This window comes from Rosa chinensis, chromosome 4 (genome assembly GCF_002994745.2).
Source record: "Rosa chinensis cultivar Old Blush chromosome 4, RchiOBHm-V2, whole genome shotgun sequence".
Lineage (NCBI taxonomy): Eukaryota > Viridiplantae > Streptophyta > Magnoliopsida > Rosales > Rosaceae > Rosa > Rosa chinensis.
Window position 1 is genome coordinate 25370566 of NC_037091.1, and position 16691 is coordinate 25387256.

Below are 16691 nucleotides of genomic sequence, written 5' to 3' on the forward strand. Positions count from 1 at the left end.
AACATACAAGTGGGAAAAAAATTAACTACTCGTTTTTGTTTAATTAGATTAATTTATTTTTGCCAACTCACACTAAAAATTTATGGGTTTTTGTCTATTTACCTCATTTTTAGAGATTTTTTTCCCACTTACCCCATTAAGTTTTTTTAATTTCCTCTTACCCAAAACACTCTAAGGAGGTCTTCCTTAATACCCCATTAAGATTTTTTTTTGTTGTTTTTTTTATTTTTTTTAATACCATTTTACCCTCACCTCTTTGAAACTTAGAGAGAGAGAGAGAAAATGGAAGAGAGAGAAACCATAGGATACTTTGCTGGAACCCGGTCACCAGCTGCGGGATTCAGGCCAACTTTTGCCGGATTCCGGTCACCGGTCGCTGCCCACCGGAATTTGCTGAAAATCTCACCGGAAATGTTTTTTTGCCCTCAATAGACATCTATTGCCCCCCCCTCCCCCCCCAATAGACGTCTATTGCCCCCTAATAGACGTCTATTGGCCCAATAGTCTATTGCCCCCTAATAGATGACTATTGCCCCCCAATAGACGTCTATTGCTCCCCAATAGAATTTTCAGTTGCCGGAATGAGAACTAATCTTTCTAAAATTAGACAAATGAAACTTTGATTAAAGAAAAAAATGAAGAGATTATATAAATTCAAAATGTCTATTGCCCTCCAATAGATGTCTATTAACCCCCAATAGACATTCAAAATTTTTTTTTCTTTTTTGTCCCATTACTTAAAAAAAAAAAAAAAAAAGATTTGGGAACCCACCTTTTCACTTTTTCGCCGGTTGCTATTTTAGGGCAAGAATGGAGAAAGACCAAGACGACGACCGAGATCGGAGAAGGACACACAATAGCAGTTTTGGGGCAAAAACGGCGGCGTTGGCAGAGGAAGAGCGTCGAACTCGCAGGGAGAGAGCACTGGCTGAGAACCCGAACCTGTCTTCCCCTTTCTCGACCGCAAATCCTCCCATTCCAATTTAGATTCAAAACTCCAGTTCACTCTTAGCGACGACGCCGCTTTGAAGTCTCCGATCAGGCTCGACTGGACCCGCAGCTCTAAGCTCAGAGAAGGCGAACGCCCTCAGATCGGTGATTGTCGGAGTCAAACTCGAAGCGATTGTAGTTGGTGTCGTAGTTGCTGGAGGCCACAGGCTCGATCTTGGAAGGCGCGGAAGAAACAAGGCCTGGATCAGTTCGTCGTCGTCGGGACCGGTGATCTGTACGTACGGGGAGGGGAAGAGAGAGAGAGAGAGAGAGAGAGAGTGTCTGATAGGAGAGATAAGAGTGTGGCTTTGACGTTTAATTAAGCTGAGGGTAAATTTGTCATTTTCTTTGAAATCGGGTTAGTGGGAATAAAAATTTGTTGTTGGGGTAAGTGAGATAAATTTGGCCAATTTTGGTGCATTTGGTCAAGGACCCAAAAATTTATTTACTTTCCCCTTATTTATTTTCCCCTAAACCTTTCAGTTTACAAAGCCCCAAGGTAGGTTATATTGCTGCCAAATCCAAGTCCAGTCTGATGCCCATTAGCCATTAGTGACTCCATCTCTCCATATCTAGTTATGGCGTTCGATTTTTCTTCATTTAGCTATGTTCCCTTACGATGGTGCCCTCAGAGCATCTCCAACAGTAGAAGTTATATTTTAGTTTAATTTAGCTAAAGTTAAGAAATATTGCTACTGATTTAATAATGTTGCTCCAGCAGTAATAGCTATTTGTAAGTGATATATTATATTTTATCGAATTATAAATTGACATGTGAACAAAAGATGAGAGAGAAATATAACTTTTACTTTAACTATTCTTGATTGTCTAACTAAATATAGCTAGACATTTTAGCTAAAGTTAAATTTAAGGGCTAAATACTAGTTACTACCCTGTGGTTTAGGTCTAAAATAAATTCAGTCCCTAGACTTCTAATTTCATCAAAAACACCCATGCACTTTCAATTTTGATCTAATAGGTTCAATTCGTTAATATTCTGTTATGAATTCAAGTTATAGTTGGATTATTTGTTAAAAAAACTATTTATTTTATAGTATGACTCGCTCCTAAATTGACTATGCAGGCCACCTCGACACCACATCATAAAACATATGCCATATCTGAGCCACGTTAACAAGTTAAATAACTTTAATTATTGGAAAACTAACAAATTGAACCTATTATATCAAAATTAAAAGTGCAGGGGTGTTTTTTATGAAATTAGAAGTTCAAGGACTGAATTGATTTTGGACCCAACTACAGGATAGTAATAAGTATTTAGCCACAAATTTAACTTAGCTATAACAAGTCTGTTGGAGTTGAGTTTTTCTTAAAAAGTTAAATAACTTCAATTATTGGAAAACTAACAAATTGAACCAATTATATCAAAATTAAAAGTGCAGGGGTGTTTTTTATGAAATTAGAAGTTCAAGGACTGAATTGATTTTGAACCCAAACTACAGGATAGTAATAAGTATTTAGCCACAAATTTAACTTAGCTATAACAAGTCTGTTGGAGTTGAGTTTTTCTTAAAAACTAGTTATATATAGCTAAAAATTGAATTTAGCTATTCTGTTGGAGATGCCCTCAGTAAACATATTTTTCTTTAAAGTCATTCTAACACCCAAGTTAAATACTAAATATACATACCAAAGTTAAATACTAAATATACATATCTCAATGTCGAGGATCTGCCCGCTGTATGGAAATCATTAGGCCACAAAATTTATTAAACAGGATGCCAACTGATGGCGCATTTACATATGGGAGATTGCATTATTGAACACAAAGAAATAGATCTAGTCAAATCCTATATTAAATTAGGACAGCCTCACTAGAACAGGTAAAAATGCTTACATGGAACAAGTACCCTTTTCTTATTGATATAATCCCGTACAGTTTTACAACAATGGTTTACTGTACTAGGAAGAATTCTCTCTTTTCTGCATCATGCGTGCACGGTTTTATCCTGATTCAGATCTTCATGGGAGTCGTTCTCTTCCAGTGCTGCAGCATGATGCTCCAAGTACTCTTTGCTATTCATTTCTGTTAATCTGCATTCATAGGCCATTTAGGCGTTTGACAATCAGAATTTCCCATAGAAAGAAAAGAAGACAGAAAGAATAGCATAGGGAGACAATAACACCATTAGCTTTGATGGCAAAAACCAAGGGTTAAGAGTTCTATGCAAGTGAAATATGTAAATGCCAATACTATTCATTGGGTGTCCATTCTTTTTTCTTTTTTTTCTCTTTTTTGGGATAGAAGTGTCCATTCTTTTACTTCCTTTTCCTCTCTTATTTTATTTTATGTTTTTCTCAGGCACAATTTAATTCACAGAAGATATAAGCCTGTCATGATACCGTTTAAGATGCAGAAAACATCCCGGATCCCTAAATAAAGGGGCATGAAGATTGACTGCACAGAACAAATAAGAAAGTCCTCAGGTAAGCATTGCAACCGCCTACCAGGAATTTGGATTATGTTTGAAAGCATGTGCATGCCCTGGGATCGACTCAGGTTGCAGAAGGTTGGAATGGTGACAAAAGCATGCCTAAAAGACATGAAAGAATCCCAAACCTAGACTGCATATTATCATGTCTTCATTAAAGTTTTGGTGACCAAAGTTTCCAACCCAAATCCAGAGAATTGATTGAATACTCCTATGACAATACATTGTATTGAAGTGGACTTATTACCACAAAATGATAAGAGTGCCATTTATTTATAAGGAGGTGTTAATCTCTCACGAAATGCCTAATTAACACAGTTCTAAACTCATTGTCAGCAGATCAAGAATCATATATTGCATTCTATAATAATTCATATTATGGATTCAGCACAGGAACATACCTACTAATGGTGCGTTCTTTAGCAAATCCCAATTCATTATCTACACATAGCTCCGAATCATCATTTTTCCTTGATCTCGAAGAGGTTCTAGGTGCCACTTGTTGGGCATCAGAGATTGTCACTATTCTTTCAAAAAGTTCAAATGGAGTCCCCTCAGCTGTACACATCAGTCTGCCCTTGTTCTCGTACATCACCTGTGACCATATTAGTAGCGTTGGTACTGTTTTGACTTCTTAGGCAGGTAATAGCACAAAATTGGAATAAAAATTAAAATATGCATCTAATAACTTCTTGAGGAATGCTCACACACTAAAAATAAAATAAAAAACTATTTACACAACACCTGTAGTCCAAAATGAATCCTATTATTTCCAAAACTGATTTTCCCTTTAATATCAGTTCCTACCAGCAGGCAGCAACTGAAAATACAATTTTTTTTTTCTGTGTCAAGGAACACAATGAAAATGCAGTAAAGAGGGAGAAGAAAGGAAATGCATTCAAAAGGCCAAATGAAACATTATCCAATGTTTAGACTTTTGCTACTAAATTTGACCTCGAGTAACAGTCATATATATATAGGTGGAAGAGAATGGTGGGAAGGACCGAATCAGGGGAAATGACTTATGATACTTAAATAAAGCAATACAAACTGCTATTGATCCATTTGGGGATTTTCTTCTTCCCTAACTAACAAAGGTGAACGTACAGCTTAGTTTATTTGAAACATACAAATCATAAGTCAGAAAGGAACTCCCAAGTACAATGATATAACTTAAGAAACTTGGTCCTGCTTCATCAGAATTTTGAAGATGATAGTGAACTACCAATTAAACAATTACACAACAAATGGTAGAGATGGCAACAACAGTTAGAATAGTATCTTGCGGAGGATGACCAAAGATAGAAATAAAACTTTTATCCATAAATTTTGGTTCCAGGAGTACGAATACCAAAAGTAAAGTGTAACAAAAATAGTCAAACTAGTTATGAGTAAAGAGAACATACATCAACTAAAGTAACAAACCGATATGCAGCTGTCCTATTGTGGAGTCCAAAAATAGGGACACCCTCCAAGGCCAAGGTATGGTATTTCTCTGTAAAAGAAAAATGAAGAACCTTCATGAGACTTGATATACCAAAAGACATATTTGGTGTTTGGCATTCACAAACCCAAGATAGAAATTCACTAGTGGGCAGCTGCACCAAGGATATGTCTTCTATCAAGTTGGACTTTTTCCAAAAGCACAAAGTAGAATCATGTTTTTCAACTATTTCAAAAAAAAAAGAATCTTGTTTTCAACTATGCTAGATTTTACTTACTGCACAATCCAAAATAATCTGCAGCTCCCATAGGTCTGTCACAGAGTTCCTCAAAAGGAAAATATGCACATCCATTAGCACCTAGTGGAACCTGAAAATATTGAAATATATAGATTATAAGGTCAGATAAAAAAAAAGAATGTGACTCTATAATAAGCTTTGCACATGCCACGCCAAAAGATAAGGAAAAAAATACCTTTAATGTTCTTCCCATAACTACTTCTGCCTCCTCAGGATGAGCTTCGTAATCCCCAATCAATTCTTGAAACTTTTCCTTAAGAAAGCCTGACAAATCTTTACCAACAAAGTAAAACCCTTGCTCAGCCTGTGGTTCAGGTGCAAACATGAAAATACGAATTTATAAACATCAGATCACTGAAATGGTTGCGCAGAGGTAACAAAGCTCGGTACAGTTATATCTTACCGAAGTCAGTTTTCGGTAGTCTACTGCTGAACCAATTTCATGAACCACACATCTTTCCTACAACCAAGAAAAAGATCCTAGTTATGAATGAAACCCAATCAATACACAAGCAAGGGATAAACTTGTTTGATTACATGAGTATTGGAGTCAGATAGTCCTCAGGTTGTGCACATTAGACAATGGTTAACAACCTAATTAAAAATTAAGTGACACCAAAAGTGTGAGCAGTAACATACTATATTTCAGGCAATCTAGTAACCAAAAGAGATCACATCCAGATACAAACCTTTAAAGCAGCAATAAAGGGCAGAAACAGATCCCTCTGCAATCCACGTTCATACAGGTTATCTGGAGCACGATTGGAGGTGGCAACAAGAATCTATACTTGCCCGATACCACAAAAATAAAATAGTATGGTTTTCAGTCAAATGCATATACTTATCTTGTAGAATAGATGTCTAAGTAAACAGTTTAGTAAATGAAAACAAACTGCTTACAACGCCATTGTCGAATAGATGTCTAAATAGACGATTTAGTATTAATGCATCAGCAACATCAGTCACCTATCAAAAACCAAAAGAAAATCAGTACAGTATACAAGTAGCCAGGGATTATTATAAGCAGAGATGTAAATACTAGTTCTTTACCATGAATTCATCAAGACATAACAAGACTGCCTCATCAGATATCTCTCCTGCAACAACTTCAAGAGGGTCTTCTACACCCTGGTGCTTCTGAGAAGTTAAACAAGATTCACGTTAACCTTACTATGGCATTTGTAGAACACATAGTATCCAAATAACAAGAATGCAGAATGAATTTTATCCCAAGAAATGTCAAAAAACTGAATGCCTGAAGAAGAGCTACTGAGCCCAACCATCAGAACAATCTCGTTGGATTCCATCCATTTAGGATATTTCCTGACAAACAACAGAATGTACTTCTGTATTGATGATGTAATATAAAAGTAGGACACGCGTACGTTTTCGTATATTTGTTTTGGTGAAGAAATTTAGTAATAGAACTTTTACCAACAGAGTTGAAGTTTCAGAATGAAAATATTTCTCAGTCCACACAAAAAAGTAAACTTGTACAGAGTTGCATTCTTACTCGCAAGCAGCTGTGGACATTCAACATAAAATCATGGAAATGAATCCTCTTTTTCCTCCAACTGCATTGTCTGAGAAGTGAAAATCAGAGTATTAGGAGACAATCAAAAAATGGAATCACTAAAAATTTAGATATAGACCAAATATTCTTTGTATCCACTAGTATATCAAATTTAGAATCACTATTCTCAAGAATCATAACAGCATGGTCTATACACAAAAAAAATAAAATAATAATAATAATAAATTAATTAATTAAAAAAAAGAAAAGAAAAAACAAACATTGGTGACTAACAGTTGATCGAAAAACAAGTCCATCAACATGGTTTTTCCAGTTCCCACTCCTCCATAAAGATAAAGACCTTTAACAGGGGAGGCATTTGAAGACTGTGGAATGAAACGAGACCACAACCATCTACTCCTGCATATAGACAAATGGATAATCAATAATAAAACTACTCCTAGATAACCTAGAAGTAAAAAACGTAAGAAAAGAACACCAAGCAAATGAACAGCTGTATCACTATTCAAAGTGAAGGTAAGACTTCAAAGGTCACCTTCCAGATTTCCTCGAAGTTGTATATCTATCCAGCCGGCAGGCATCAGCTGACTGAACAAGTTCATCATATAGCCTTTGAAGTTCTGTTAAGGTGCTTACCTGCAAAGATTAATCAGAATACTTGACAAAGAAAAAGCCAATAGAAAGGTGGGGCATATTAATAGCCTTTTATAGTACTACAGTTCATTCAGCAGATCCATTCAGTGCACCCCATATTTAACACAGGATTTACTCAATGAAACCATATCAAGGTTGAATTTCAAAATAAGCTTAGTGTCAAACTGGATTCCAAGCTTTGCATTAATCACAATATGTTCCTCAATTTCTTCTTATGTAAACCGATAAGAATGCACCCACTCCACTGTTTGTCATACCTGGCAGGCATCACCATCAACAAGTTCGCCCGCAGCAATTCTTCGCTCATACTCAACAAGTGGCCCTCCTTTGCTTGCATCTGCCATTGAACCCAAAACCAACAACACTGAGGAAACTATGCACCAAATTCTCCACCAGAATAATAAGACAGCCAAAAATAGAAGATTACCTCCATTAGTAACTTGAACAGCATCAACTGACAGAGCTCTTGAGCCAAAATTCGCGGGGTGTGGAAATCTATCGAATTTGGCATTGTTAGAGAGTTCATGAGCTAACCCAGAATAGCTGTTTGTCAAAAGCTTCCGCCTTCCCACAAAACCAGTGGAGTAATTACATGTTTGCCGCCGCAGAGCTGATCTAAATTGGTGGACAGAACGAGCAATTGCTCTCATTTTTAATCCAGGACTCCAATGCAAATCTCAAGCACTCCAACTACAAGACACACACAGCTCTGATTCAACGGATGGCATTTAAAAATTAACAAAGGTGAAAGCAGAATATATTCTTGATTGTAAACCAAACTGTCAAAACAATTTTCACGATACATAACAAGTCAAAAGATTCGTGCTTTTTTAAAAATTTAATATTGTCAAATCCATCAAACTCGGCAAAAATTAAGAGCGCAATCACAACATCACCATCAATTTGCATGCACAGCTTTTGTTATAAACAAACTCACACTAAAACAAGTCCACATATATAAGATCAAAAGCAAAATCATACCCGAATGTTAAAAAACAAAAAATTCCCAGAATTTATGAGAGCTCCCTGAAAACAGGAGATTTTGCTAATATGGAAACTACGAGCTTTCCAAAAACAGAGGAGATATAAAATAATTAATTAAATAAAAAAGAAGAAGAAAGAAGAGAAAGAAAAAGATACCGTGGTTTATATAGTAATCGGAATCCTTAATCTCGAAGAAGACAGAAACAGAGGTGTGAGGGAAGACCCAGAAAACACAGCTCCTGTTGGTTTTGCTTTGGCCTCTGTGCTGATTTGACTTGTTGTGATGGCAATAACATAAATGGATAAATGGGGCATCTGAACGGTTTTGTGTTTTTTGGTTAATCCGAGTCATCCCAACGTCATTATCACTATTATTGCCTATATTAAAGTTTGTCCTTCAGACTCATCGTGTTGGTTTTTATTTTCGCACAAAATATTCGGAAAATATTCACCTTTTTTCTTTTCTTTTCTGGGAAGATGATAGGATTGGCATATTTGGCCCACTAGGAAAAACCCGTGCCGACTGATTTAATTCGCAGGCACATGCATGTCGGGCGTCCGGGGAGATTATTCTTCACTATTGTTGTTTTTTTTTTAATAAGTTATCATGGATAAAGGTAGGTCAATTCTTTAATGACAGGTAAGGTCAATTTTTTATAGCAGTAGATTGATTCTTTACGGCATTAAGACCAGCCTGAAATCTAGCCGATCTAAGTCTATTAAATATGAATCTATGGAATAAGTCTATCTCCTATTTTATGTATTACTGTAGAATTAATTTCAGTTTACTTCCCTGAGATTTGGGGGTGTCATCATTTCACCCCCTGAGTCTCAATTTCACTTTTTTACCCCCTGAACTTTCCAATTTTTGTCTTTCGTGCCCAATGTCTCATTTTCCGTGCAAATTGGACGTTAAGTCTGATAATGGGATCCACTTTGAGGGCTAAAATGGTCATTTGAAGATTAAAAAAAATATGATTAATTTCAGTTTACCCCCCTGAGGTTTGGGAGTGTCATCATTTCACCTCCCCCCCCCCCCCCCCCCCCCGGGACTCTCAATTTCACTTTATGTCGAAGTAAATCAAGCAACGACTTAAATTTCAAACAAATTAGGTGCACCCGAATTTACTAAGACCACCCAATATGTTATTTCTGTCACGCCCCTGATTTTTAACACGAACAAAAATCGATATACAATCTCATAATTATATATGCGTGAACGTTCAGTCATCAATACAAAATACCTAGAAACTTTTTCCTTTTTAACCCAAGTACATATTGATGCCCTGAACCCACTATGTCAATATTAACCCGCTCCATAGAGTCATATATTACAAAAGCTTACGAATTAAATTGCTAACAACAAAATAAACGTAAATGCTCCTCAGAGCTAACTACACAACAGAAGTCCTTATCAACGATAAAGTCACAAAAATGGCTTCCTACCGTAAAGCTGCAAGGATGTCGCCACCGTTTCAGCCACGATTACCCTGACCTGCAGGATTAACCCCTACACAGTTTGAATGGTGCACCGGGTTACCACACAACAAACCCGGTAAGCTTTTGCAAGCCCGTATGAGTAAACTCAAAATCACAAAGCATAAATACATTCTTAAGTCATCTCAACCTAAACACGATATGCACATATCTCCCACCTACAGCCATCAATTCCATAATCGTCCATATCGTGCCTACATAAGTCAACTGGTGACTAAAGCCTCAGGCTCAGATTCTCAACTAGCGTCCCATTACACAAATTCAATCAAACAAGACTTCCTCAAGCAATGTTTGACGCCATTCTAACGCACTACGGCGAATTTCAAATCACACTCATTCCCTCCCCCCCCCCCCCCAAGAGCTTTTGTCATCAACATGACATCAAAGGTGAAAAATCAATGAATCACCTTCCTATCCTCACCATAGAGTACAATTCGTCACCACTATGGCTCTTAAGATAAATCAAACCATCAATCAATACAATCAAGAAGAAACAAAGCAATCACTTTTCAAAACAAGTAAAACAATTCATGGAAACCTCTGCATATAATTTAGTTCAAGAGGTCACACTAAGTCAAGCAATTCAAATCATAGTAATCATCGTAATTCCACACTCTGACTTCTGTAGGTAGCCCCGGTCATCACAGCAGTCTTCTCGATTATTGTTAACTTAATAACAATTCAGCTCCGTTACCGAGCAGTCGTCACACTGATCATCGCACAGATTCCACCGATCATCACATAGATAGCCATCGTCCTAATGATCATCACATATATTTCGAGGATCATCACACATATAGCAATTGTCTAGCTGATCATCACACAGATTTCGCCGGTCATCACTCAGATAGTAATCATCACAAAGATTCATCACACTGATTCCAACAATTCATTACACAAATATTCCTACACAAGCTTCACATGGCAATCATCACAAAGATTCATCACACTGATTCCAACAATTCATTACACAAATATTCCTACACAAGCTTCACATGGCAATCATCACAAAGATTCATCACACTGATTCCAACAATTCATTACACAAATATTCATACACAAGCTTCACATGGCAATCATCACAAAGATTCATCACACTGATTCCAACAATTCATTACACAAATATTTCTACACAAGCTTCACATGGCAATTATCACAAAGATTCATCAATGCATATATATATTTCACGTAAATATATACATACGTAGTCATTCACTTAGGAATACCACTAATACCAACTATAGTCATAGTTAACCTAATAACTCCAAGACAATAAGGTAACCTTACTCATAACAAATATTGATCATGCTCATAACAAATATCGTGAGATTTACTCACCTCAGAATCTTGCTGCGTCTTCACATGTTAACCAAACCAAGAACAATCGCCGCAATCCGTTCAACAAGCACCTGAACACATAGGGTCTTGATTCAGTCACGAACCACAAAGTGATTAAAGTTCGAAACCCTCATTTTGAACTAAATCCCCATGAGTAACACCAATCGAGGTGAAACCTCATCCGAGACCTCCCTAAGTCTCCAAAACACTTCTACGATCAATGTGACAAAACCACAAGTTGATCGGATGCTCGGATCCTCACGGATCGAATAATCAATCGGTATGAAACCGTAAAAATCATAACAAATTCATACGAACTCCAAAATTTGCATACTATATATCAAAACGCTCAACGAGTAGAAGATATATAATAACAGAAACAGTTCCTAATATGGCCGGAAAGCTGCCACAGGCGGTGGCGCACCGCCGCAGGTCAAAACTCAATATTTCACAAGACTTCCAACATCAAAGATGTTCATCTAAGCATGCTTGTTAATTTTCATAACTAGCTCGGAGTCAGAAAACAAGCTTAAAGGGTCGAAAACTACCTCACAAGTTTTGAATTTTTGCTCAATCTGAGTTGAACTGATTTCCACGTAAATCGATCCAAACAAATACCATAGATCGATCCAGAAGGCTCCCATGAACCCAAAGAAGGAAGCTTGAAGCAGTGCCATTGCCGAAGCTGTGTTTTTCGATCGGGTCCGATTACACAAAATTTTGCCGCCTTCTAGCGCTGTCACCACAGCGAATCGCTGCTAGAGGACACCACAGAGAGGAGCGGACGACAACGACGAACTGATCTAGAAGGTTTCACCCGAAGAGGTCACCGGAGTTGGTCGGAAAAGCCGGGTCGGATCGTCCGGGTTCGGGTCGGGTCAGCCGGGTTTCTTCGATACTGAAGGTATCAGTCGAGAGAGAAGAGAGAGGAAGAGAGTTTCTGGAAAAGGAAACTTGGAATTATGAAATAATTTCCGGAAATCCTCTATTTATACTAAAATGGAAATTTTTTCCGAAAGCCACAACTTCCCCATACGAACTCCGATTGACGCATTCTACATGTCCACGAACTCGTATCGACGCGCTCTACAATTTTCATGAAGGAAGTTTTCTAAGAATCCCAACGAATAAAGAGTCAACATTTGCAACCCCCCTAAAACCATATTATTCGAATAATTATTCGCCCGAAACACTTCCGCTCCATCCACGAGCCACGAAACTGTCCAATAATCACAATTTAGATTCCGGAAAATCCTCGAAAAATAATTACGAATTTCCGGGCATCACATTTTTCTTCCCTTACTTATTATCAATTAATAGCATACACAAACAAACCATTTGCCAATTCACTGGAATAACAACAATCTAATTCCCCAATCTCAATAAGGTTCTGATTCACAACAAGCACACAATATAGCAACCAATTTTAGTCCAAAATGGCAATACCCATAACAGATTCCTCACAATTCCAACTCCCTCAAAATTAAACTCAACTCACACAAAACCAGGATAATCTGATTTCAACCAAACCAACCAACTCAGTTCATTAAAAATGTGACAACAGTCGAAATTCACCAAAACCAGATGTAACTCAACTTACCTTATTTCGATCTCGGAACCGAACGTTTTCCAGAAACTTGAATGACAATGAACTGAGGATTCAACAACACCCACCTAGAAATTTCCAGCCTTTAGCTCTCAATCAAAGTTAGGCCTCATCCAGAGAAGCAGTCGAACCAGAAACCAAGCCCAGAAAGGCCGGGGAAGTCGCCGGCGTTAGTGACGGTGTTGAAGCAGAGAGGAACCCAGAAACAAAATTGTCAAAACTCGATCAAATTCAAAATCTAATTGTACAGGCTTGTAGAGTATGACAAGGAGATGAGATTTCATACCAAATGGAGCCCAAAAGGTGGTCGGAGTAGCCGGAACTCTCAGAATTCGCCGGAGAAGTCTCAGAGCTTCCAGTCGTCGATTCTTCGTTCACCGTCGATGCATGTATGATCTGAGACAGTAGGGACGTAGGCAACTGTGAGACGAGGCTATTGTCTATGGTCCGCCTCAGAGAGGTGGCCGGAGGACGGCGTTCTAGTCGGATTTCTTCCTCGGGTCGGAGACGCATTTTCTGGTCAGAAGCTTCGAGCTTCTCTTGCGTCTTCTAGATCGATCTGATCTGGTCCTCCTCCCTTTAAAGTGAAATCAATGGCCCAGATCAATAGGTGGAGAAAATGGACGACCCAAGTTTCCCCGAGATGATCCCTTTTCTTTTTAACTAATTTCCATACTCCAAAACTTTGAAAACCCATAGTAATTAGTTTGGATATCCAAAAAATTCACCGAAAGTTCCCACAAACTCGTGGTGTCGTGTACTTTATTACTCAATGCTTAAATCAAGAATTTCATCTTGTATAATTTTCTGAAAATATTCTCAAGCACTTTGACGTTTATCGAGATTGTTAAATAATTTCTCGTACAATCTCCACTAAGCTCGATACATTTTTCCGGGGCTCACATTTGGCATTGTGATAGAGAGATGGATTTAACGCAAAGAGAGAAGGGAGAAACCCTGGTAAAAAAGTGAAATTGAGAGTCAGGGGGTGAAATGATGACATCCCCAAACCTAAGGGGGTAAACTGAAATTAATCACTTTTTTTTAATCTTGAAATGACCATTTTAGCCCTCAAAGTGGGCCCCATTATCAGACTTAACATTCAATTTGGACGGAAAATGAGACATTGGGCACGAAAGACAAAAATTAGAAACTTCAGAGGGTAAAAAAAGTGAAATTGAGAGCTTTTTATATATATAAAAAGTGACGGAAAGTGACCATTCCGCAGCTGAAGCTGTCACCACAGTATTACTCAGGGGGGTAAACTGAACTTAATCCTTTTATATATATAAATGTATAATTATGACTATGCAAGAAGGCCGTGGTGACAACTTCAGCTGCGGTAATGAATAATACTGTGAATACTAGTCCAACTACAGGAGGGGATAATATTCAAAACCAACCAACCACCATTGTGTGGAAGTTTCCTCCTAGTAGTTCTGTGAAAATTAACTTTGAGATGGATCTGTTTACAGGAACTCGGCTGCTGGGGGTTTATCATTTGAGATTGCAAGGGTGAGAATCTATTTATAGCTGCCAAAAGTTTGGGAAACACAACAATACCAGTAGCAGAAGTCACAACACTCAAAGACAATCTTTCTAGTGCTCGAGAGAAGGGTTACAGGAAGATTAAGGTGGGGGTGACTCAAAACTAGTCATTGATGCTGTAAATGGGGTCAGCAACCCTCCTTGGAGGCTACTCAAGATTATACAAGACATTAGAACTCTTGCTACTTCGTTTTCCTCTATTACTTTTAAACATATCCTTAGAGAGGCAAACTTTGTAGCGGATGCTATAGCCCAACTTAGGTCATGATACGCTCAAAATGAGTGCTCAAAATTAACTTGCATCAAATAGTAGTATGAGTAAGTATTGATAGTTCTAGCCCAAGACTGTCAAAAACGTCAAAGAACGAATTATTAACAAACTCTATATATATGAAATTACAAGATAGAGAAAGGGTTTTGAAGAGCTTGTATTCTAATCTAACTATATAACCTAAGTGATCGATCAAACCATGAATCAAGATAAAATAAGGTGAATGGAGATAGTAGAGATGAAGTTAACAATCATTAACACGAAAACAAGTAATATAAACATAAACCATGAATCAAAACATGTAGATGAAAGAAATCAATCAAGAATAAAGATGAACGCATACACAAGTTGGAACTCCATACAAACATGCAAGACTCATTGTTGATTTACCTAAGGAACTATAGGTTTTCCACTTAGAAATTAAGACCTAGAACACTAGCATATCTTAATTTGGATTACATGCTCAATATTTTAAGTTTGCAACCAAAGAACACAAAACACATATAAAAGGTGGGATTGAAGTGATTACACGCATATATATACGTGTAATTATATCTAAAACACTATAATTAAGCTAAACCTCATGTCAATTATTATGTAATTAATCCACTTTTATTTATTTTGTAGAAAATAAGAGGAGTTACAAAAACGAAAGAAAATGGTGCGAAATTGGAGTTTCTGACAAAAGGACGAAAAAGTCAATGCGGGTCAACCGTGGTCAACACCATCAAGGGAGCGGAATCCAACCACCTCTGATAATATATGGAAGTGCATTGAGGAAGAAGAGAAGAAACAAAAAATTGGGGAAAAGAAAGAAAGAAGAAAGGTGCAGAAAAGAAGAAGAAAGGAGAAAGGAGAAAGAAAGAAAAAAGAAAAAAGAAAAAAAAAATTTGAATTGTGCTGACGTCATCATGACATCAGCAATATCATAATCAGCTCATTTTCTTTCTTTCCCACGTGCTGCTTCTTTTTAATTTTATTATTACTCTTTTTTTTTTTTTTCTGTCTCCAATCACTTGCTGCCACATGTCCTTTTCTATCTCTTCCTCTTGCTGTTGAGTAAAAATTTGCACACAGTGAGTGAAAATGTCACCCAACATAATTTCACTCGTAATCATTAAAAGAATAGAGTTTTTATTATTTTGGGTTTGACCAATTCAAGACAGAATGTCTCTTAATTACAATCCCTTCTTACAGGGAAACACCCTTTGATTCCATTTATGTAGAAACCAATTGATGGGTTGTATGTTTTTACGGTTGCATCCGAATATTTGAGTGGGTTGCCTACGTACCCTTGGAGAGGGATCAAGCCACTCGTAGTTCAAGAGTTCCAATGAGTGAATGACTCATTGGAGGGCTTTGATTTTGGAATGAGAGTACTGTTTGGGACGAATTTGGTTGAAGTGGACTTTTACGGCTGCATCCAGATATTTGACTGGGCTGCCTACGTACCCTTGGAGAGGGATATTCAAGCCACTTGTAGTTCAAGAGTTCCGATGAGTGAATGACTCATTAGAGGGCTTTGATTTTGGAATGAGAGTACTGTTTGAGACGAATTTGGTTGAAGTGGACCAGGGATTCAGTTCAGGGATTCGGTTTTGTGTTTAGGACGCGGTTGCATCTAGATAAATTTAGTTCTAGATTGCCTACATACCCTTTGCAGGATCAAACCACATTAGTTCCGGCATTTGAGATTTAAATGAGTAGATGACCCATTTATTTTGGATTTGTGTTTGGGAGATTTGAAAGGTTTAGAGCCTTTGAATTTTGTGTGATTTGGGAATGATTTGATTTTCTGGTGTTGGGAGAATTTGACTGGAGTCAGTGATTCATTTGGGACTGGTCAAATTTGACTGGTGGAGTCAGAGATTCTGTTAGGAATTGTGGTTGCATCTAGTGGGTCGCTAAACTGCCTACATACCCCATGAAGGGATCAAACTACTGTAGTTCAATAAATTTGAATTTTCGGTTTTGTACCGACTTTTTGTTTGACAGATGTGTATACATTTTTTGAACCCGCCAACTGCATTTCTTTTGGACGCCAAATTTGGTAGCGTCCGCTGATTTGATTTGG

The 16691-nt window shown here is 37.5% G+C and overlaps 1 protein-coding gene across 2 annotated transcripts; it reads right to left on the reverse strand.

The window, feature by feature from the left end:
- Positions 1 to 2646: 2646 nt before the first annotated feature.
- Positions 2647 to 8668, reverse strand: LOC112200231 (AFG1-like ATPase). Of its 2 annotated transcripts, none has more exons than XM_024341255.2 (15): positions 8514 to 8668; positions 7801 to 8063; positions 7631 to 7710; positions 7255 to 7355; positions 6993 to 7118; positions 6699 to 6768; positions 6236 to 6322; positions 6086 to 6151; positions 5875 to 5967; positions 5589 to 5645; positions 5361 to 5489; positions 5165 to 5255; positions 4850 to 4938; positions 3845 to 4038; positions 2647 to 3045 (listed from the first exon to the last, which is right to left on the reverse strand). In XM_024341255.2, exons 2-15 carry the CDS (start codon positions 8021 to 8023, stop codon positions 2940 to 2942), a joined length of 1512 nt encoding a protein of 503 aa, XP_024197023.1. In that variant the 5' UTR covers positions 8024 to 8063; positions 8514 to 8668; the 3' UTR covers positions 2647 to 2939. The 2 variants fall into 2 exon arrangements, with proteins under 2 accessions (XP_024197023.1, XP_024197024.1); XM_024341256.2 differs by lacking the exon at positions 8514 to 8668 and adding an exon at positions 8355 to 8464.
- Positions 8669 to 16691: the final 8023 nt, after the last annotated feature.

What these genes read in the sequence shown, in the direction of transcription:
- LOC112200231 (XM_024341255.2), bottom strand. Translation starts at nt 8,023, where the DNA reads ATGAGAGCAATTGCTCGTTCTGTCCACCAATTTAGATCAGCTCTGCGG. An exon ending in GACTTGTTTTTCGATCAACT is followed by an intron (nt 6,769 to 6,992) that starts GTTAGTCACCAA and finishes TTCACTTCTCAG; the next exon opens with ACAATGCAGTTGGAGGAAAA. An exon ending in ACTACCGAAAACTGACTTCG is followed by an intron (nt 5,490 to 5,588) that starts GTAAGATATAAC and finishes CCTGAACCACAG; the next exon opens with GCTGAGCAAGGGTTTTACTT.